The sequence below is a fragment of the Callospermophilus lateralis genome, chromosome 9 (genome assembly GCF_048772815.1).
Source record: "Callospermophilus lateralis isolate mCalLat2 chromosome 9, mCalLat2.hap1, whole genome shotgun sequence".
In the NCBI taxonomy this organism is placed as follows: domain Eukaryota; kingdom Metazoa; phylum Chordata; class Mammalia; order Rodentia; family Sciuridae; genus Callospermophilus; species Callospermophilus lateralis.
In genome coordinates, this window is record NC_135313.1 from 49490437 (window position 1) to 49507306 (window position 16870).

A 16870-nucleotide genomic window follows, 5' to 3' on the forward strand; every position below is an offset into this window, starting at 1 on the left:
TTAACTTCATTATGTTTATTGCATAATGATACAGGCTTTTCTGAGCATAATGCCAATGTGATTTTAAATTCTAGTCTTTTAAGTCTTGTTCCTGGTTTAATACAGTTCTTGTTTTCTTGTTCTGTAGAAATGGCAATGTTTTATTCCCCATCTCCACTTCCTCATTGTGATCAGGACACTGGTATTTTGTTTTTTAATATCCAGGAGCAACAAACCCCTATAGGTTTTCCATAAACTGTCCATTTGATGACTTCTAATTCTGGGAGAAGAGAATGTGATTGTTTCTAGGGGTGTAATCTAGAGATGTTTTTCATCTCCTTCTTTCTAGAAGGATGGTGGAACTAACCTTCTAGGAGGCCAGTTGGTAATTCCATGCTCCATTTAAGGTCTATCAGAACATCCTGAACTTTTCCATTTAGTCTTATGCTAACTTCGTAATCCTAATTTCAGGCATCCCACTCTTTGCCTACGACCTCTTTTTATTCCAGCTCATTGACTCTGATACCATCACTACTATTTTTCTCCCAGCTCCATTAAGACGACTTATCCATCAACAACCACTTACTATCTGTTCAATTCCTGGCCTCCTGTCTGCTTGAGATTTCACTATCTATGGTAATAATTTTCTTTTTGAAAATACCGTCAACTCCCTTTCTTCTCTTCCTCTGTTATACTTACCTGGCAAATTCCCAACTCTAGTTGCTGGAAATCACTCATCTGGGATGACTGACAACCAACATTGCCCAGTAATTCTATCTACTGGAAAACTGGTCTTTCCAAATAACTGCTTCATATTTTGTCCCGTCACATCACCACCTCCTGCTTCTCAGTCTCACATTCCTCCTGGCTGATGACTTCACTTCATCTTGCAACGAGAAGGTAAGAGCTGTTGGGAGAAACTCTCTTATCCTCCACCAACAAATTTATAGCCCTGTCACTATCAGTGCCCCTGTCTCCTTTTTCTCATGTAGTGGATGAAGTGTCCTGGCTTTCAAAGTCTTATTGTCCCTTTTGCTGAGAATCCTGTCATCTCCTTGCCAATTAAACTCAATGGGCCCTTTTATTTCTGAACTAATTTGAGCTTTGAGGATCATTTAACACGGAGGACTGCCCTCCTTTTTCCTTAGAACTCTCTCTTTTTTCAGCTTTCCTGACTCCACAGCCTCCCTTGTTTCCTCCCACATCACTGGATGCTCCTCCTCAGTCTCCTTTTTGGACTTTTCCTTCTCTATCTTATGTATATATCAAGAAGTACTTTCTGCCTGGGTGAATATAACTCATTTTTTAAGCTTAAATATAATTTCCTCCGAAGCCAGTTTAGGTTAAGTCGTTTGTTCTCATTACACGTATACATTGTACTTTTCTTCATAGCACATGTCATCCACGACAGTAAGTTGTTTTGTGTGTAATTACTTGTTCCATGTTTGTATCCTCTTCTGGATTGTCTGCATTGCCCATCAGGTGTTCCACAGGACTATTATAGAGTCTGGAATATAGCAGATCCCCAATCAATATTGGTAGAGGGCATGAATGAATGTGCAGTTGACTAAGAGGGTTCAAAAAATGTGAGTGCTCTTTCTCTTTACCATCTCACATTTACAGAATGTTGAATATCTCAAGGTGACAGAGTCAGAGAACATTTCTTTTTATATTTTATTGTTTTGTAGTTGTAGATGGACAGCATGCCTTTATTATTATTATTTTTTTAAATGAAGTGTGAAGGATCGAACCCAGTGCCCCACACATGCTAGGCAAGTGCTCTGCCACTGAGCTACAGCCCCAGCTCGAGGACATTTCTATAGAGGGAAGACAATTTCATGGTTGATGATATTAATAGATGTTTAAAATTACCTATGTACATACTCATAGCCACTTCTTGTAGCCAGGTAAAAAACATAAATCTGAATCTCAACTAGGTCAGAGTTAAGGATATAGATCTTCAAATCATGAAAAATTTATTTTCTATATCATTTAAAATTTTCTGCTGTCTGCCCCTACGTTTCTTAAAATGAAGGGAGAGAGGACAAGTGGGTCTCAGGAGTCAGGTGTCAGGATATAAAGCATACAGTGTATTTGGCACAAATTAATATTATTTGAACTCTGATCTGATTAGAAAGTTTAGTCTTGGGAGTTAAAGTGGAAATTTAACACAAATAGAATAGTATCCACCTCCTGCTTTTTGAAAACAAATCCTTAGTTCGGATTTCAGATCATTTTCTAGAAAAATCAGGAAAAAAAAATATTCACTCAAAGATAGTTTTCTGAAGTCATGGTACATGAAAGATCATAGGACTTTTGGAATCTGGTGAAGTTAATTATAGTCTTACAACTTTGGATGAGACCCAAAATAGTTCAATCCAAACAAAGGTCAGGGCTTATTGGAAAATTATATTATACTTAAGCACTAACTCAAACAAGTTTGTGTTAAATAGTGAAAATCCAGTAAATATCGAACTTCATAATTTCTTCTGGTACTTGGAATTCCTTAGAGCTCATAAAACTGTGTCAAAAATACTACTATTTTCATACGTTTTTCAATAAATAATTCTATTATATATCAAACCAAAAAATAAAGGATATGTTCATTTTCTTCTCTGAACTAATAACTTAATTATTAGAAACTCACTTTGGAGAGGGAAGTTGCTCATTGCTCTCACACTGCAGGATGCTGGGGGGCGCTTCCCAAGTTGCAAACCAAGTTCTAGGAGGTGCAGGGCATGTTAACTTCTCAAGTTTGTACTAGGGGAATAAAGTCATGTTTGTACTAGAATAATAAGCAGGTCTCAGGTTCAGTAATAGAGAAATAGCAGAGCATTAATTCTAGGAGAGTGACTGAAAGAATTGAATGAGAGAAGTGTAAGAATGTGAGAAAGCACTGCCCAGGACAATGGCCCATCATAGCCCATGGTTGCTATTGGGATGTAGCTCTGCACACTGTCCCATGATTCAGGATATTGCACTTAATTCAAGGCTTCGAGGTAAGTGAACTGCTGATATTAAAACTTTACTCCAATTTGGGGATCTTTGTCTATTTTTTATCAAAGTTGCTCCTTCAACTTTTTAAATATATTTTTTTCTCTTAGATAAAACACCAAGGCAGACTCTCATTTTCTTCATATGCTTTTCTTTTCAACAGTGAACCATAAGAAAATCATGTCTAATGGTTTTGTGCAAAGTTCAGTAAATATTAGATTTTATTTTGCCAGTATAGAAACCCAAACTTGAAAACCTTATGCCATTGGGAAGCTGGCAGAGGAAGATTACAAGCAATTAAACTAGTGACAAGAGTGATTCTAGGGCCCAATAAAATGTCCAACTATCAGGAAATCATCTGTTGGTAGCAAAGAAAAGAAACCATTGCTTTGATTTAGGGTGGTGGGCACAAAAAATATAATAAATATTTCATGCAATGTCTCCTTCCATGACTTTGCAATTTCCTAGTTTTAAGGCTTTTGTAAATAGTATGGATGTTTGTAAACACAATTTAAAAGAGGGATAATGTTTCCTATTCATTGACCTAAGATACACTTTTCATGAATATGTTTGTGTTGAGTAAGCATAAATAATGAAAGGAAGTTCTTTCACATGTGAAGCTTGTGAATATAAAATTCTACTTCTCCTTATTACTCTGTTAATTTATTGAGTTATTAGTTACTTTTGACTAGGCAGATATTTGCTTATAGCAATAGCTAGGAATTGGGGCATATCTACATGACTATGCCACTTTTTCCTCAGAGACCAACTGGGGTAAAAAGTGCATTGCAGATGAGCAAATTGTGGTCCCAAGAATAAGTTGCTTAGTTCATCAGCTATTAGGTAATAGTCTAATTATGTATATGCGATTACATACATAGTTTCTTGAAACCTTCTTAAATCAGATTTAATTATAATATAATTAAAATTCTTTATCTGCCTGGGAAGCTTTATGGAATACGTTTGTTTATGCTTTAAGCAAAGTTATATGGATAACATCAAATTAAATTCAATTCAGTGACAGTTGCTATTTTTTTCCAAATGTTTTTTATTATTATTCTAGTACAAACAGCAAATTTCTGAAGAATTACAAATGTGTAGATAATTTATCTACATATATTATTATTATTATTATTATTATGTTAACATATTTTTGTGTGCTGAGGATTGCACTCAGGGCCTTGCACTTGTTAGGCAAGTGCTCTGTTACTGAGTTATACCCCCAGCTCCTGTAGGTATTATTTTTAATAGATATTTATTTATTTTTTTAAAATAAAAGTTCATATCAGTATGAGGATAAATCAAAGACAAGAGCATTTATTTCTTCAGAAATGTTCTAGCATTAAGGATCTCTCTCTTTAAAAATGTATAACAGCATAACATTTTATATAAAATAAATCAACTGTATAAGAAGCCAAGAGCTACATAGCCTTCCATTTTCTTTTAAATGGGAATACAAATAGTTTGTTAATAAGAGTTATTTTTACAGTAGTCTTCCTCAAAATAGCAACAAGCACTGATATCACCCATTGTTTATTTAGCTGAGATTGTTAATGACAGAAATCTCGCATTAAAAATTCCCTACGGAACAAGGCAGGAAGGTGCCTTGTGTAACACTGAGAAATTCCCAGTTCTCTTATGGAGGAACACTAGTTTGCTGCTGTGACCTGTCTCTAGAGGAGAAACTTATTTCTAGGACTTGAAACTGACAGAAATCATGCTACTCCTCTTGGGACTACTGTCACTTATTTACGATTCAAAGGACATAAAATTTGTTTGGATTAGAAAATACAATAGCTAGCAGTCAACAAAAGTGTCAGCCTTTCATTGTTCTCATCTAACATACATACTTTTAATTTTTTTATTAAATAAAATAATTAATTAATTTTTGGAACTGGGGATTGAACCCAGGGGCACTTTACCCCTGAGCTATATCCTCAGAACTTTTTATTTTTTATTTTGAGACAGGGTCTTGCGAAGTTGCTGAGGTTGGCCTCGAATTTGCAATCTTCCTGCCTCAGCTCCCGAGTCACTGGGATTACAGGTGTGCATCACCACACCTGATCATAAAACACGTTTTAAATTAAACTATTTTATTAGGTTCTTTTCTCTGATTCATGTGTTCTTTTTTTCCCCCTTTTCTGTGTTAAAATAGAGGAAATTCATAGCATTTAATTTTTAATGGATCTTTCTCTGTGGTGCTATTTATAAAAGACTATATATAATCAAATATTTTCTGAGTTAATTACAACCATGGTAAGGCTAACTTCATGGTGACTCATACTTTCTAGGTCTGTGTGTTATTTTCCATTTTTTTTTATGTTTCTAGGTCTATGTATTATTTTCCATTTTATATTGCTATTACTAATAATTTACCATGCTTATGGGGTATATTTCTTAGCTAAGTAATCTCTTCTATAAAAATGTATAAAAATCTACTCTGCATGATGTTAAATGATCTATAGATAAAACATTTTGAGATAATTAGAACTTTTCTTACATTTATCTGTCCAACATAAAGTGTTTTCGGGTCATTATGTGCCAGATATTTTTAAAACATGGAATTTCTGTTTTCAAAATATGTATATAGCGATTTCCTCCAAAAAGTGTGAAGATATCATTGCATGTAATGGCAGCTGTCCTACCTGTGCGAGGGGCTCATTAAGTTCACTGGGTTGTAGCAATACCTGCTTATCTTGCCAAGTAGGTTTCAGATCTGGGATGTAATATTTGGAAGAGTGCTGTGTAACCTGTAAAATATGTATAAACATCAGGTAATATTCCACAGGCATAGGCCAGCAACCTGAGTATATGTAGAGAATTGCTCTCAGCGGGTATCCATTCTACTTGCATAAGCTTTGAACATGCCTTTTTCAGGATTTGGGGGTCCTGCTTTTCTCATGCATGGGGATGAACAGTGTTTTCTCAGGATTTGGATAGTTGGTTAGAGAGTGGTAATTTAAGAATATACAGACATTGAATAAGAGGCTATATTGATAGAAGTAACAGGTGCATATTTCCAGGAAAAAGAGAGACAGAGTTGCAAAAAACCTTTTTACCACTGAAGTCATATGTAGTCTTACCAAAAAATATGAGTAAATAAAACTAATATGGAACATTTGCTTATAATTAAAATGTATTTTTCAGAACGCTGCAAATGTAAGCCTATTAGAGCTACACAGAAGACCTATTTCCGGAACAATTACAACTATGGTAAGGCTAACTTCATGGATGACTCATAAGCTACTTTCTAGGTCTGTGTTTGTGTGTGTGTTTGTGTGTGTGTGTGTGTGTGTGTGTGTGTGGTGTGAATGCTTACACACATGAAAATAAGTAGAGTGGTTTAAAGAAAAAGAGTTAAAAGCAAATTAAGAAGGACAACTTTAAGAACATAGTCTCCCTGCTTCAACCAATGTCTCACATGGGCAAAGTTCTTGACAAATGCTCAATTTTGAGCATATCAGGCAGTGTTGCTGGAATCTTGCAGAAGTTTTAAAATGGATGGGTTTTTCTGTACCTGGGAAGTAGAGGAGGATCTTAGCTCCTGTTTGGAGCTGCATGGGCCGTCAGTTGTGCTCCACAGGGGTGAACAGAAGAGCACTTTGATGCACCAGGAAGGGTTAAGGTCAAACGTGGTTCTTCGGTCTGTCTCGTGGAAAACATTGGGATAGACCAGTGGAAATAACACTTGGAAATAACACTTACTAGGTGTTGTTGATATTCAGTAAATTTTATGTTTTGTTATCTAGCTTGACCTAAAAATGTGACATTCAGGTAAACTAATATCAATCAAAGAGCTACCAACACAAATGTATCTGAGTACCTTTGAAGGTTGAAGAAACCTTTTGTCTCTGTATCAGGGACTGTGCTAGATGGTTTCCAAATACTCACTTGTTTGTTTTTCTCAACTCCAAATGAAAAATAATACTGTTCTCATTTTATCAATGACTAGTACACTTAAGTTTTTCCTTCATCAATTATTTGTAATGGATTTTTGTGTTCTCATAAGGTATTTTTGAACGTGTTTTTTGTACTGACATGCTCTGGTGTCATAAATATTACCAACATATTTACAAGGAGAAATTACTAGAGTTTTCCAGTTGATAAAGTATAGGACTAATTAATGTTTACCGAATTCCATTGGCATTGTTTTTCTTTTTTTTTTTTTTTCCTAGAACAGATTGAGAATATCCCTTATCCCAAATACCTAGGACTAGAAATATTTTAGGTTATAGATTTTTTGAGATTTTAGAGTACTTGCATATGTTTAATGAGATATCTTGGGAATGGGACCCAAATCTAAACACAAAATTCATTTATATTTTATATGTACCTATATTCACTGCCTAAAGGTAACTTTATATATTTTTAATGTAGCTGCATTTTGACTGTGACTTGTCACATGAGGTCAGGTGTGCACTTTTGAACTACTAGTGTTGCATTGGTTCTCAAAAAGTTTGGGGGGTTAGATTTTTGGATTAGGAATGCTCACTCAGTCTGTATCTTAAAACCAATAAAGGTCAAGTTACTTAATCTGTCTACAGTCAACTATTGATGCTAAGTCAATGGGTAAACACGGTAATTAAACAGACTCTTAACACGAACATTATTTTTAAAATGAGAGTCTTCTTGTGTTTATGTGTTCTATTTTCAAGGACATAGGATATATAGAGCAGATTTACTTCTATACTTTTGCAACTTGGAAAGAGGGAAATGGGTAAGACTCTAAAGTAATCTTTGATATCTTCAGAAATACTATGTATTAAGAAGAATAAAGCTGAAAATTCTCAGTCTAGTTAAATCTCTTTAAAATAAATGCACTTAGTTTCTGAAAGTTTCCTTCAGTGAAATCAATTTTACTTTTTTGGTTTATTACTCATCTTAAGTGGATGGCTTTTCCTAGCTGATGATGGACACTTTCCAAGGTTGAAAGGTTATGTTTATCTAAGAAGTCGAATGCCTGACTGCTTATCTGAAGACCTTTCCCTGTGTGAATTGATGTGAAAAGCCTCAAGGAAAAGGGAGATCTTAATTTTTAGATTAGCTTTTTAAGATTAAAAAATGCTATATGAACCTTTAAGTATAGTTACAAAAAATATAATTTTATATCAGGGAAATATCATCAGTTCCATTTTACTTATAATTTTTTACTTTATCCAACTTCTTGGTGTGAAATGTTTGATGCTACTATCTTTGTTAAAAGTTAAAATACTAGTTGTTACAAATCCCTGGAAAGAGAAGATTCTGGACAAGTTAGCCGTATGAATGTCATAAAATGAAATGGGATATGGATCGTGATTTTAAAAGAGGAAATAACTTTTTTCAGAATCAATCAATAACCAGACCGTCCATAGTGTAAGGATTATCATTTGCCTGAGACTTACAAATTTGGGGGGCAAGGCAGGTGCTCCAATGATTGAATAGAAGGAAAAAACTCTGAAAAGGAAATATATTTTTACTTTCAAAATATGTTGATTTTTATTTTGTATATTTGCTTCTGTCCAAATAGGCATAGGAGCAATTGGTAACTCAGACAAAACTGCCGCTTCATTCAGATTAATTCAGTTACAAACTCTTGAGTTTTAACAAAATTACTTGAATAATAAAGTAGGTCTTGTAGAGAGATATTTATTTTGGAGCGGGTACATGTGCTAAAAATTTCTAATGAAAATAGTAGACACACTGGGTAAATAAATCATTAGCTTGAGAACATTTGCACAGTTCACTAATCTCTAATGGTTGATGGATGCTATGAAGCACATTCGGATAAGCTAGGACACAAAAACATGTCTGCGAGCTGGGGTTAAGAATTTATTGTCTGATTCTCTCAAACAACATTTCAAAAAGGGCAATCTTATCTCCCGTTAAAATTCAGAATCAAGAGGACACAAATAGAAAGGTTACTTGCAAATCAAACCAGGCAGGGGCAGTTAGGCAGTTTTATTTTGTTTGCTTTAAATTCTCATACTGAGGCAACTCATTCTCTGAAGGTTGAAATAAGATTTTGTTCTAAAGTATTTTAGAAAATTTTCAGTACCTTAATTTCTATCAGATGTAGGTTGTATTGGTAGAATATTAAGTTTCTGTGATGGAGTTGGAACATTGATGGAGAAATGGTATATTAGCTGGCTTTATATCTGTGTGGATTACTTTTTCCAATCCCTTATCGTCTTGAGCACTTAAAACTCATGGGATGGTCCTCAGATGAAAGAAGTTTGCAGATTGATTGCAGACCAAGAAGCTTTCAAAATGTATATTCATTTGGATAGATTCTGCTCTCCACTATAAAACATCCGTGGACATTGAAGTAGAGCAATGAGGACCCCTGAGCAAACGCTACTGACCTCTTACTAATTGACATTTTTTTTACCTCCTACTTGCTTTATTTATTTATTTTGGTACCAGGAATTGAACCCAAAGGTGCTTAACCTTTGAGCTAAATCCCCAGCCCACTTTTTATTTTCATGTTGAGACAGGGTCTTGCTAAGTTACTTAGGGTCCTGCTAAGTTGTGGAGGCTGGCTTTGAACTTGTGAACCTCTTGCCTCAGCCTCCTGAGTTGCTGGGATTATAAGCATGTGCCACTGTGCCTGACTTTTCTTGCCTTTTTAAAAAAACTTTTTGTTAAAAAACTTATTTACCAGAAGTAGGAATCTAAAGAATTTGGCTCTTTCAAGGAGAACTACTGAAAACTAGCAGAACTGTGCTTTATTATTATTATTATTATTATTGGTGCTGGGGATGTAATTCAGAGCCTCCTACATGTCAGGCAAGTGTTCTACCACTGAGCTTCATCCCCAGCTCCTGTGCTTTCTAGGTTCTAAGTCAACTACTTTGATTTTACATCTGAAGGCAATTTGTCTTCACATTGAGCAGTGAAGCTGACTCTTGAAAGTTGAGGTCCAGTGCCCGTGCCTCTATTGTGAGAGGTAGATTGATGCAATTGGCATATTAGAATGGACCCCACAATACACCATGGGGAGGAGTACTAGAGCATCTGAATTCTGAGTAGATAGATGCAGGAAACAAGGTCTAGCCATGACAACTTTTTATTCAAGAAGAAAATTTAGTATGCTTAAAGGGGAGCATAAAAGATAATATGCACTGAAACAAAGGAAGAGTGAGCTAAGATGAGAGGATGAAAAGATTGATGAACGAATTTGGGAACACTATTAAACAAGACAGTTTATAACACTAAAAAGACTCTCAACGAGAAACCTATTGATAGGCCCAGCGGCAGAAACAAAGCATGGTGAATAGAGGTCTTTACATGTGGTGAAATTAATATAGTCCAGATTCTTGTTGGCAGCATTTGGGATTGCACATATGTATACACACATATCTAAAATTAAACTTTCGGGGAAAATTGTACCAGATTATTCACTCAACCTTTGATTATCTAATTGGATTTTTCAAAATGAAACACACACATATATGCATTATACATGCAAATATACACATACACACAAATTAGAAGGGGATGGGGCTGAGCACTTGGAGGATAGGCATGTTATTTAGTTTATCACTCACTGTAGGCTCAGGCAAAATCTCTCTCCAAACACTGAGCATCAATTGGATAAGAATTGGCTGGAAAGAAACCTCATTGTCTGTTTTGAATAGGGCGCTTGTGTGTTAGGAAACAGCACATCAGCTTTGTTTCCTCTATCACAGTCATCCGGGCTAAGGTCAAAGAGGTCAAGACCAAGTGCCATGATGTGACTGCAGTGGTGGAGGTGAAGGAGGTTCTCAAGTCGTCTCTGGTGAACATCCCAAGGGACACCATTAACCTTCACACCAGCTCTGGCTGCCTGTGTCCTCCACTTACTGTCAATGAGGAGTACATCATCATGGGCTACGAAGATGAGGAGCGCTCCAGGTAACTCACACTTTGGGGTTCAGAATAATGTCTTTGCTTACCCTACCCTCTGAGTTTCTTTTTAGAGACCTTACTGTGACACCCTTACCTTAGGACTTTTTGTCTTCTTGGATATTACAGATAGGTTGTAACTGGATCCCTGAATTTCATATATTGGATACCAAAGTTTGTGCACGCAATTTATGGGTGGGCATTTTTTTTTTTTTTTTTGAGACAGGAGTCCTAGCTTTGTTTTTAACCATGACTCCCAAAAGGTTAAAAATTACTGTTCTCAAACTGGGTTCTCCTATTCTAGAATAAACATATGAAGTCATTTTTGGCACTAGATTCCTTATGTTTTTTTAAAAACATGCTTTACTTTTTCAAAAATGGTTGCTTGTTTAAAAAAAACACAGGTTACTTTTGGTGGAAGGCTCTATAGCTGAGAAATGGAAGGATCGACTTGGCAAAAAAGTTAAGGTAAGCCTATATTTCATGTTCAAAGTAATAGAGTGTACAGAAAATAAAAGTAGAAAACCAGCCACCTGTCACTTACAACCACATGAGAATATTAAAACTTTAAAATATAATATATGAAAATGTGTGTGTGTATATATAATTTGTAAGAACTGAGTTTGCTAGCTTGTCTTTAATATCTCTTTCATTTAAGGAATGAGCTCCTTGTATATCAGAGATCAAACTATAGTTGCCACAACGTCTCGTAAGTCAAGCTTTAGTTAGTCCATTTCTGGTAGGGAGGCTCCACATTATCTATCATTAGGGCCCCAGGCACCTGATTGCTTAATGCTTTGCCATGTTTTTAGGGTGTTGCTTTCATCCTCACAGTTATCTGGGGGTTACAAGATGGCTTCTGTGCCTCCAGCATCACGTTACATTTCAGGTAGAAAGAAAGGAGAGGTAAAAAGGGATTTCCAAGAGCTTCAGCAACTTTTTCTTAGGACTTTTGGTCAGAAGTGGATATATATATCCATTTCCTAGCTTCAAGAGAGGCTAGGATTTTTTCCCCCTTTAGGGGTAAGGCTTCCTTGAACAAATTATGATTCTATAAGAAGGGAAAATAAATGGTGATAGGAAAACACCAAAGTTGTCCAATGCACAGACAATAATTCCTATACACAAGGTTTAGCCTGAATCATCTGCCTGCCTGACCAAAGTAGGTCTTTACAACAGTATTGTAGCTTTATTTTTAATCCAAGGATTCTTAGATTCTGAAATTGATATAAAGAAAAATGAAGTAGGAAATTACTTCATTATAGAAGGTTTCATTTCTTCTTACTGTACTAAGCAGATCTGTTTCAAAGAAAGGAATGTGGGGGGTGATACATAGGGGGTCAAAGAATCTCAAAGGATATGTGTTAGAGTGGGGGTGGGGGGTGGGAACTGTACCAAACATAATACATCCTCTTCCTTCTGCAAGTCTGAAGGCTTGGGAAACATTTACAGAGTAAGTTAAACACCCCTGGGCAGTTGATCTTATACATCTGGCACTCAGCATAGCAGACACATTTGAATTTAAGTGACCTACAAAAAATGTAGAGGGCACTCTTTTGCAGGGAGAAACTATCACTGGTTAAGTTCCCTTTTCTCCACATATTTGTCAAAGAGAGGTGCACTCCAAGTGCAGACTTATCACCGTTCTAGACTTATTATGTCTCTCTTCAGTTAGTTTGGTGTTTACTAAAGAAGTGGCTCTTCTTCAGCATGTTGGAATTTCTTTCTGTCCTTTTAATTTGGTTTTCTGCCTGCTAATGCAGAACAGGAATTTGTCCTGAATTCCTGTACTGGTTGGAAGGGCTTTCGACATCTCCGCTGCAGGGCATGTAAGGAGCCTCACTGCTGCTCTTGTCCACAGGATGCCTAGCTTGTCTGTCCCTTCTCTTAGTAAGGGGACAACGTGTTTACCTTGCTTGCCATGGGGAACTCACAGAGTTATTGTGAGATCATTTATGTTCACAGTCTGGATTTAAACAGACTAATGGAAGAAATAAACAATAACTTGAACCATTTTTTATTTGTATGTACTTAGTAGGGGCCAAAGTGTTTGAGTGGAAAGTCTCTTTAACCAGAATTATTAAGATCCCTATCTTAGTTGACCAGTCAACTTGAGACTATACAAAATAATCTTATGGAGGATATTAGTTTTTTATTTAATCAAAGTTGCCCTTTTCAGCTGATGTTTTCTCTATAGGTGGGTGGATTAAGTATTTTTAAAAGAAGTTTTTAGGGTTTTTCCATACAAATGATTGGTTTGCCTAAGTCTTTGTTATAGCAGATTGTTTAAATTAAGATATTTGAATTGCCTTGGGGAGTTGTGATCAGAATTTCTTTTTTAATATGGAAACTATAAGATAGGGGAGTAAAGTATGCTGAAAAGAAGACTTATTTTCAGTAATAGAAAAATTTTAATAGCTAACTAAGTATGTGCTATCACTAGATATTTTTAGTCAATTTTCAGAACAATCATAAGTAGGTTCTATTATTAATTTCAGTGTAGAAATGATGGAAATGAGGTTCATTAAATTAAAAAAAAACTTTGCATTGTAAGTAAGTGGGGGAGTAAGGATTTGAACTTGAGCCATCTGATCATTAGCTTCTTGCTACTTAATGTGTGCTCCTTAGACCAGCAACATAGGCATCACCTCAGAGAGTATTAGATATGATGACCTTGAGCCCCATCTCAGACCTACTAAATAAGAATGTACCTTTTTGTGTGTATGTGTATGTGTGTGTGTGTGTGTGTGTGTGTGTGTGCGCGCGCACATGCGCACGCTGAAGATTGAACTCAGGGCCTCACTCATGCTAGGCAAGAGCTCTACTGCTGAGCTACATCCCTAGCCCAAGATCCTGAGGTGATTTCTATGTTCATCAAAGTTTGAGAAATGTATCTGTAGTCCTTATTCACTACCTACATTCTCAAACATAACTTCCATTTAATTTCTTACATTATATGTAAATATTTTTGGCATTGTTAATATGTACTGTTAGTAAATGTGAAAGTGGTTATTAAAAAATTGCAATTCTTGCTTTATAAAACAGAATGAAGTCTGGCACAATAACTCACAGTAATCCCAGTTACTTGGGAGGCTGAAGCCAGGGGATCACAAGTTCAAGGGCAGTCTGGGCAACTGTCTCAAAATAAAAAATAATTAAAAGAACTAGGGATGTATTTCAGTGGTAGAGTACACCAAGTTCAATCCCTAGAACCACAAAACAGACCAAAGAAATTAAAACAAGGGCAGGATCTTGTCTGTTTTATTTGTTGCAGTTGATAGACATTGCTTAGAAAAATATTTTAGAGACACCATCCCTCCATATTTTTAATTGCTCACATCAAACAGGTTTTACTTATTTATTTATTTTTGGTACCAGGGATTAAACCTAGGATTGCTTAACCACTGAACAACATCCCCAGTCCTTTTTATTTAAATATATTTTTTAGTTGTAGTTGGACACATTACCTTTATTTTATTTATTTATTTTTATGTGGTGCTGAGGATCGAACCCAGGACCTTGCATCTGCTAGGTGAGCACTCTACCACTAAGCCACGATCTTAGTCCCCACCCCCTGTCCTTTTTATTTCTTATTTTGAGGCAGGGTCTTGCTAAATTATTTAGGGCATCCCTAAGTTGCTGAGGCAGGCTTTGAACCTGAGATCCTCCTGTCTCAACTTCCTGAGTCACTGGGATTACAGATGTGTGCCACCATGCCCGGTTCAAACAGGTTTTAAAAGTCTATACTGTTATGTTTTCTTTAGAGAAGAAGATGAAAAATAACCCCTCCTAAAATTCTGTGTATAAATCTTCCATTTGTATGTCACCTCAAGAAATACTCACAGATAATGGTAGATATTTGCATCACCATTTATAAATATGGAAATTTTAATTTTAAGCTTTGATATGAAAATATTATTAAACATATTATCAATGCCCAACTTTATGCTTTTTAAAATCTGAGAACTATGTTCATAGAGTACAGTTCCATTATTACCCTGGGATATGAATTTTATACTTTTGGGAAAGTAGCAAAGTGCTTTAGAGATCTGACCTGGCATTCTTATCTCATTGTTAAAAGTCATAGAAATAGTGACCCTGGTGATAGGTGCATATGACTTATTTTCGCTTTTAAATTTCACAGCGCTGGGATATGAAGCTCCGTCATCTTGGACTGAGTAAAAGTGACTCTAGCATTAGTGATTCCACTCAGAATCAGAAGTCTGGCAGGAACTCTAACCCCCGGCAAGCTCGCAACTAAATCCTGAAATATGAAGAGTAACATCAGTGGACTTCCTATTGAGACTCGCATTGCTGGACTAGCAAAGGAAAATTGCACTATTGCACGTCACATTCTATTGTTTACTACAAAAATAATGTGGTAACTGATATTACTTTTATTTTCTGTTTTTCTCCCCCACTCACCTTTTTAATGGCCTGGGGTTAGATCCTTAAATATATTACATTTCCTATTTTAGTAATCATGAAGAAACTTTTTTGGGGGGTAATAACAATAAATTAAACATGTTGATACTAGGGCCCCTTTGCTGGAGTCCCCAGATGTTAATTTCATGTTCTGCACCCAGACTGGAAAAACAAAATTGACTGTAAGGAGCGATTTCTGCTATAATGCAGAAAGCTAGATATGCTTAAAATGTTCTCTGCTGATGTAATTACAGCCTTATTTTTGTCTGCCATTTGGGCATTTTTCTCATGCTTAGGAAGTTCTAAAGGTTTATAAAGGTAAAATGACAGTTTGAAATCAAATGCCACACAAGTACAGGCAAACCAATCAAGCACCAGGAAGCATTTATGAGGAAATGACACACAGATGAATTATTTCCAAGATTGGCAGGAAGCAAAAAAAAAAAAAAAAAAAAAAAAATAGTGCCAGGAGCCCAGGAAAGAACATTTTGCCTGATTAAGAAGCACAATTGAAACCAGTAGCCATTGGGGCGTTAATAGTAGCATTCTTCTTTTGGCAATATATTTGATTTGTTCATGAATACATTAATCAGCATTAGGGAAGTGGATTATAACTAGGCATCTGCTTGTTATCACCATAGTTTTGTTTAATTTGCTTCCTTCTAAATAAGCCCGTTGGTGGAAGTGTCCCCACCCTTCTTTCATAATAAATTGGATTTAATGTATTGACCAGGAAAAGAAAGTATGTACACATTCACACCAGGATTTTCCTTTAAAAAGGCATGTTGCTCTATAAAATGCTGTAGTTTACAGGACAGTGAAATGTGCAAAAATTTCTTTCTTTATTTTTCTTGGTGTGTGTGTATCTGTGTGTATGTGTGTGTCTATGCACTCACATACCTAAGCTGATCTAAAGTATAGGACTGTGCACAGGCCTGACATTATCACTTAGATTTGTGCTGTTTAATGCTCAATTGAAAAAGTTTAATAAAGGAATTATAGTTGTCAGGAAAGATTATTCTGACATTGGAACCACGTCTACATTCTCATTACCCAAGCTGCAGTGAGACCCCCAGGGACCATGGGAAACAAATGATGTTTTTAACTTCCTCCATCAGGGTTCCTTAGAGCATGTGCCATCACTTGAAAGTCTCTTTGCTTGCAGTTTACATGTGTGATATTAGTAGAACCAAATTTCTAAGCTATGGTGTGCTGAAAATAAAACTTATGAAGCAAATGGTGCTGTCTTTTCATTTTTGATAGACTCCAACCAACAACAACTTCTCTAACCCCAAAAGAAAGAGTTCTTACCATTGCCTGTAGGAGACTGAGTAGGCTTTTTGGCTATCAAATGGTTGCTTTCAGCTAATTTTGCTATCTGCTCTTTGGACTGTATTCTCTGATGCTAGGGCAGGGGCATCTCTTTCTAGATGTTGCTGTCATAACCTTAAGGTATGTTTGGGTGTCACAGGGTGGTGATGAAATCCAAAGTGGGGAACTGAACCTCAGAATTGCTCTTCCTGGTATTTGTGCCTCAACTTGAGCTTCTAGGACTGAAGAATTCTTTCTTCCTTTCCCCTTTCCTTTTTTCCTTCCTTCTTTCATT

General features: G+C 36.0%; 1 protein-coding gene across 1 annotated transcript in view; it reads left to right on the plus strand.

Annotated features, from left to right (window-relative positions):
* The window catches only part of Frzb (frizzled related protein), a 30275-nt gene extending 13774 nt beyond the window's left edge, over window positions 1–16501 (plus strand). Inside the window, exons 3-6 of the mRNA XM_076866128.2 lie at window positions 6121–6186; window positions 10644–10848; window positions 11244–11307; window positions 14984–16501. Coding sequence (XP_076722243.2) covers window positions 6121–6186; window positions 10644–10848; window positions 11244–11307; window positions 14984–15100 — 452 coding nt within the window. The 3' untranslated portion in view covers window positions 15101–16501. The remainder of the gene's footprint in view (window positions 1–6120; window positions 6187–10643; window positions 10849–11243; window positions 11308–14983) is intronic.
* The last annotated feature ends 369 nt before the right edge of the window (window positions 16502–16870 follow it).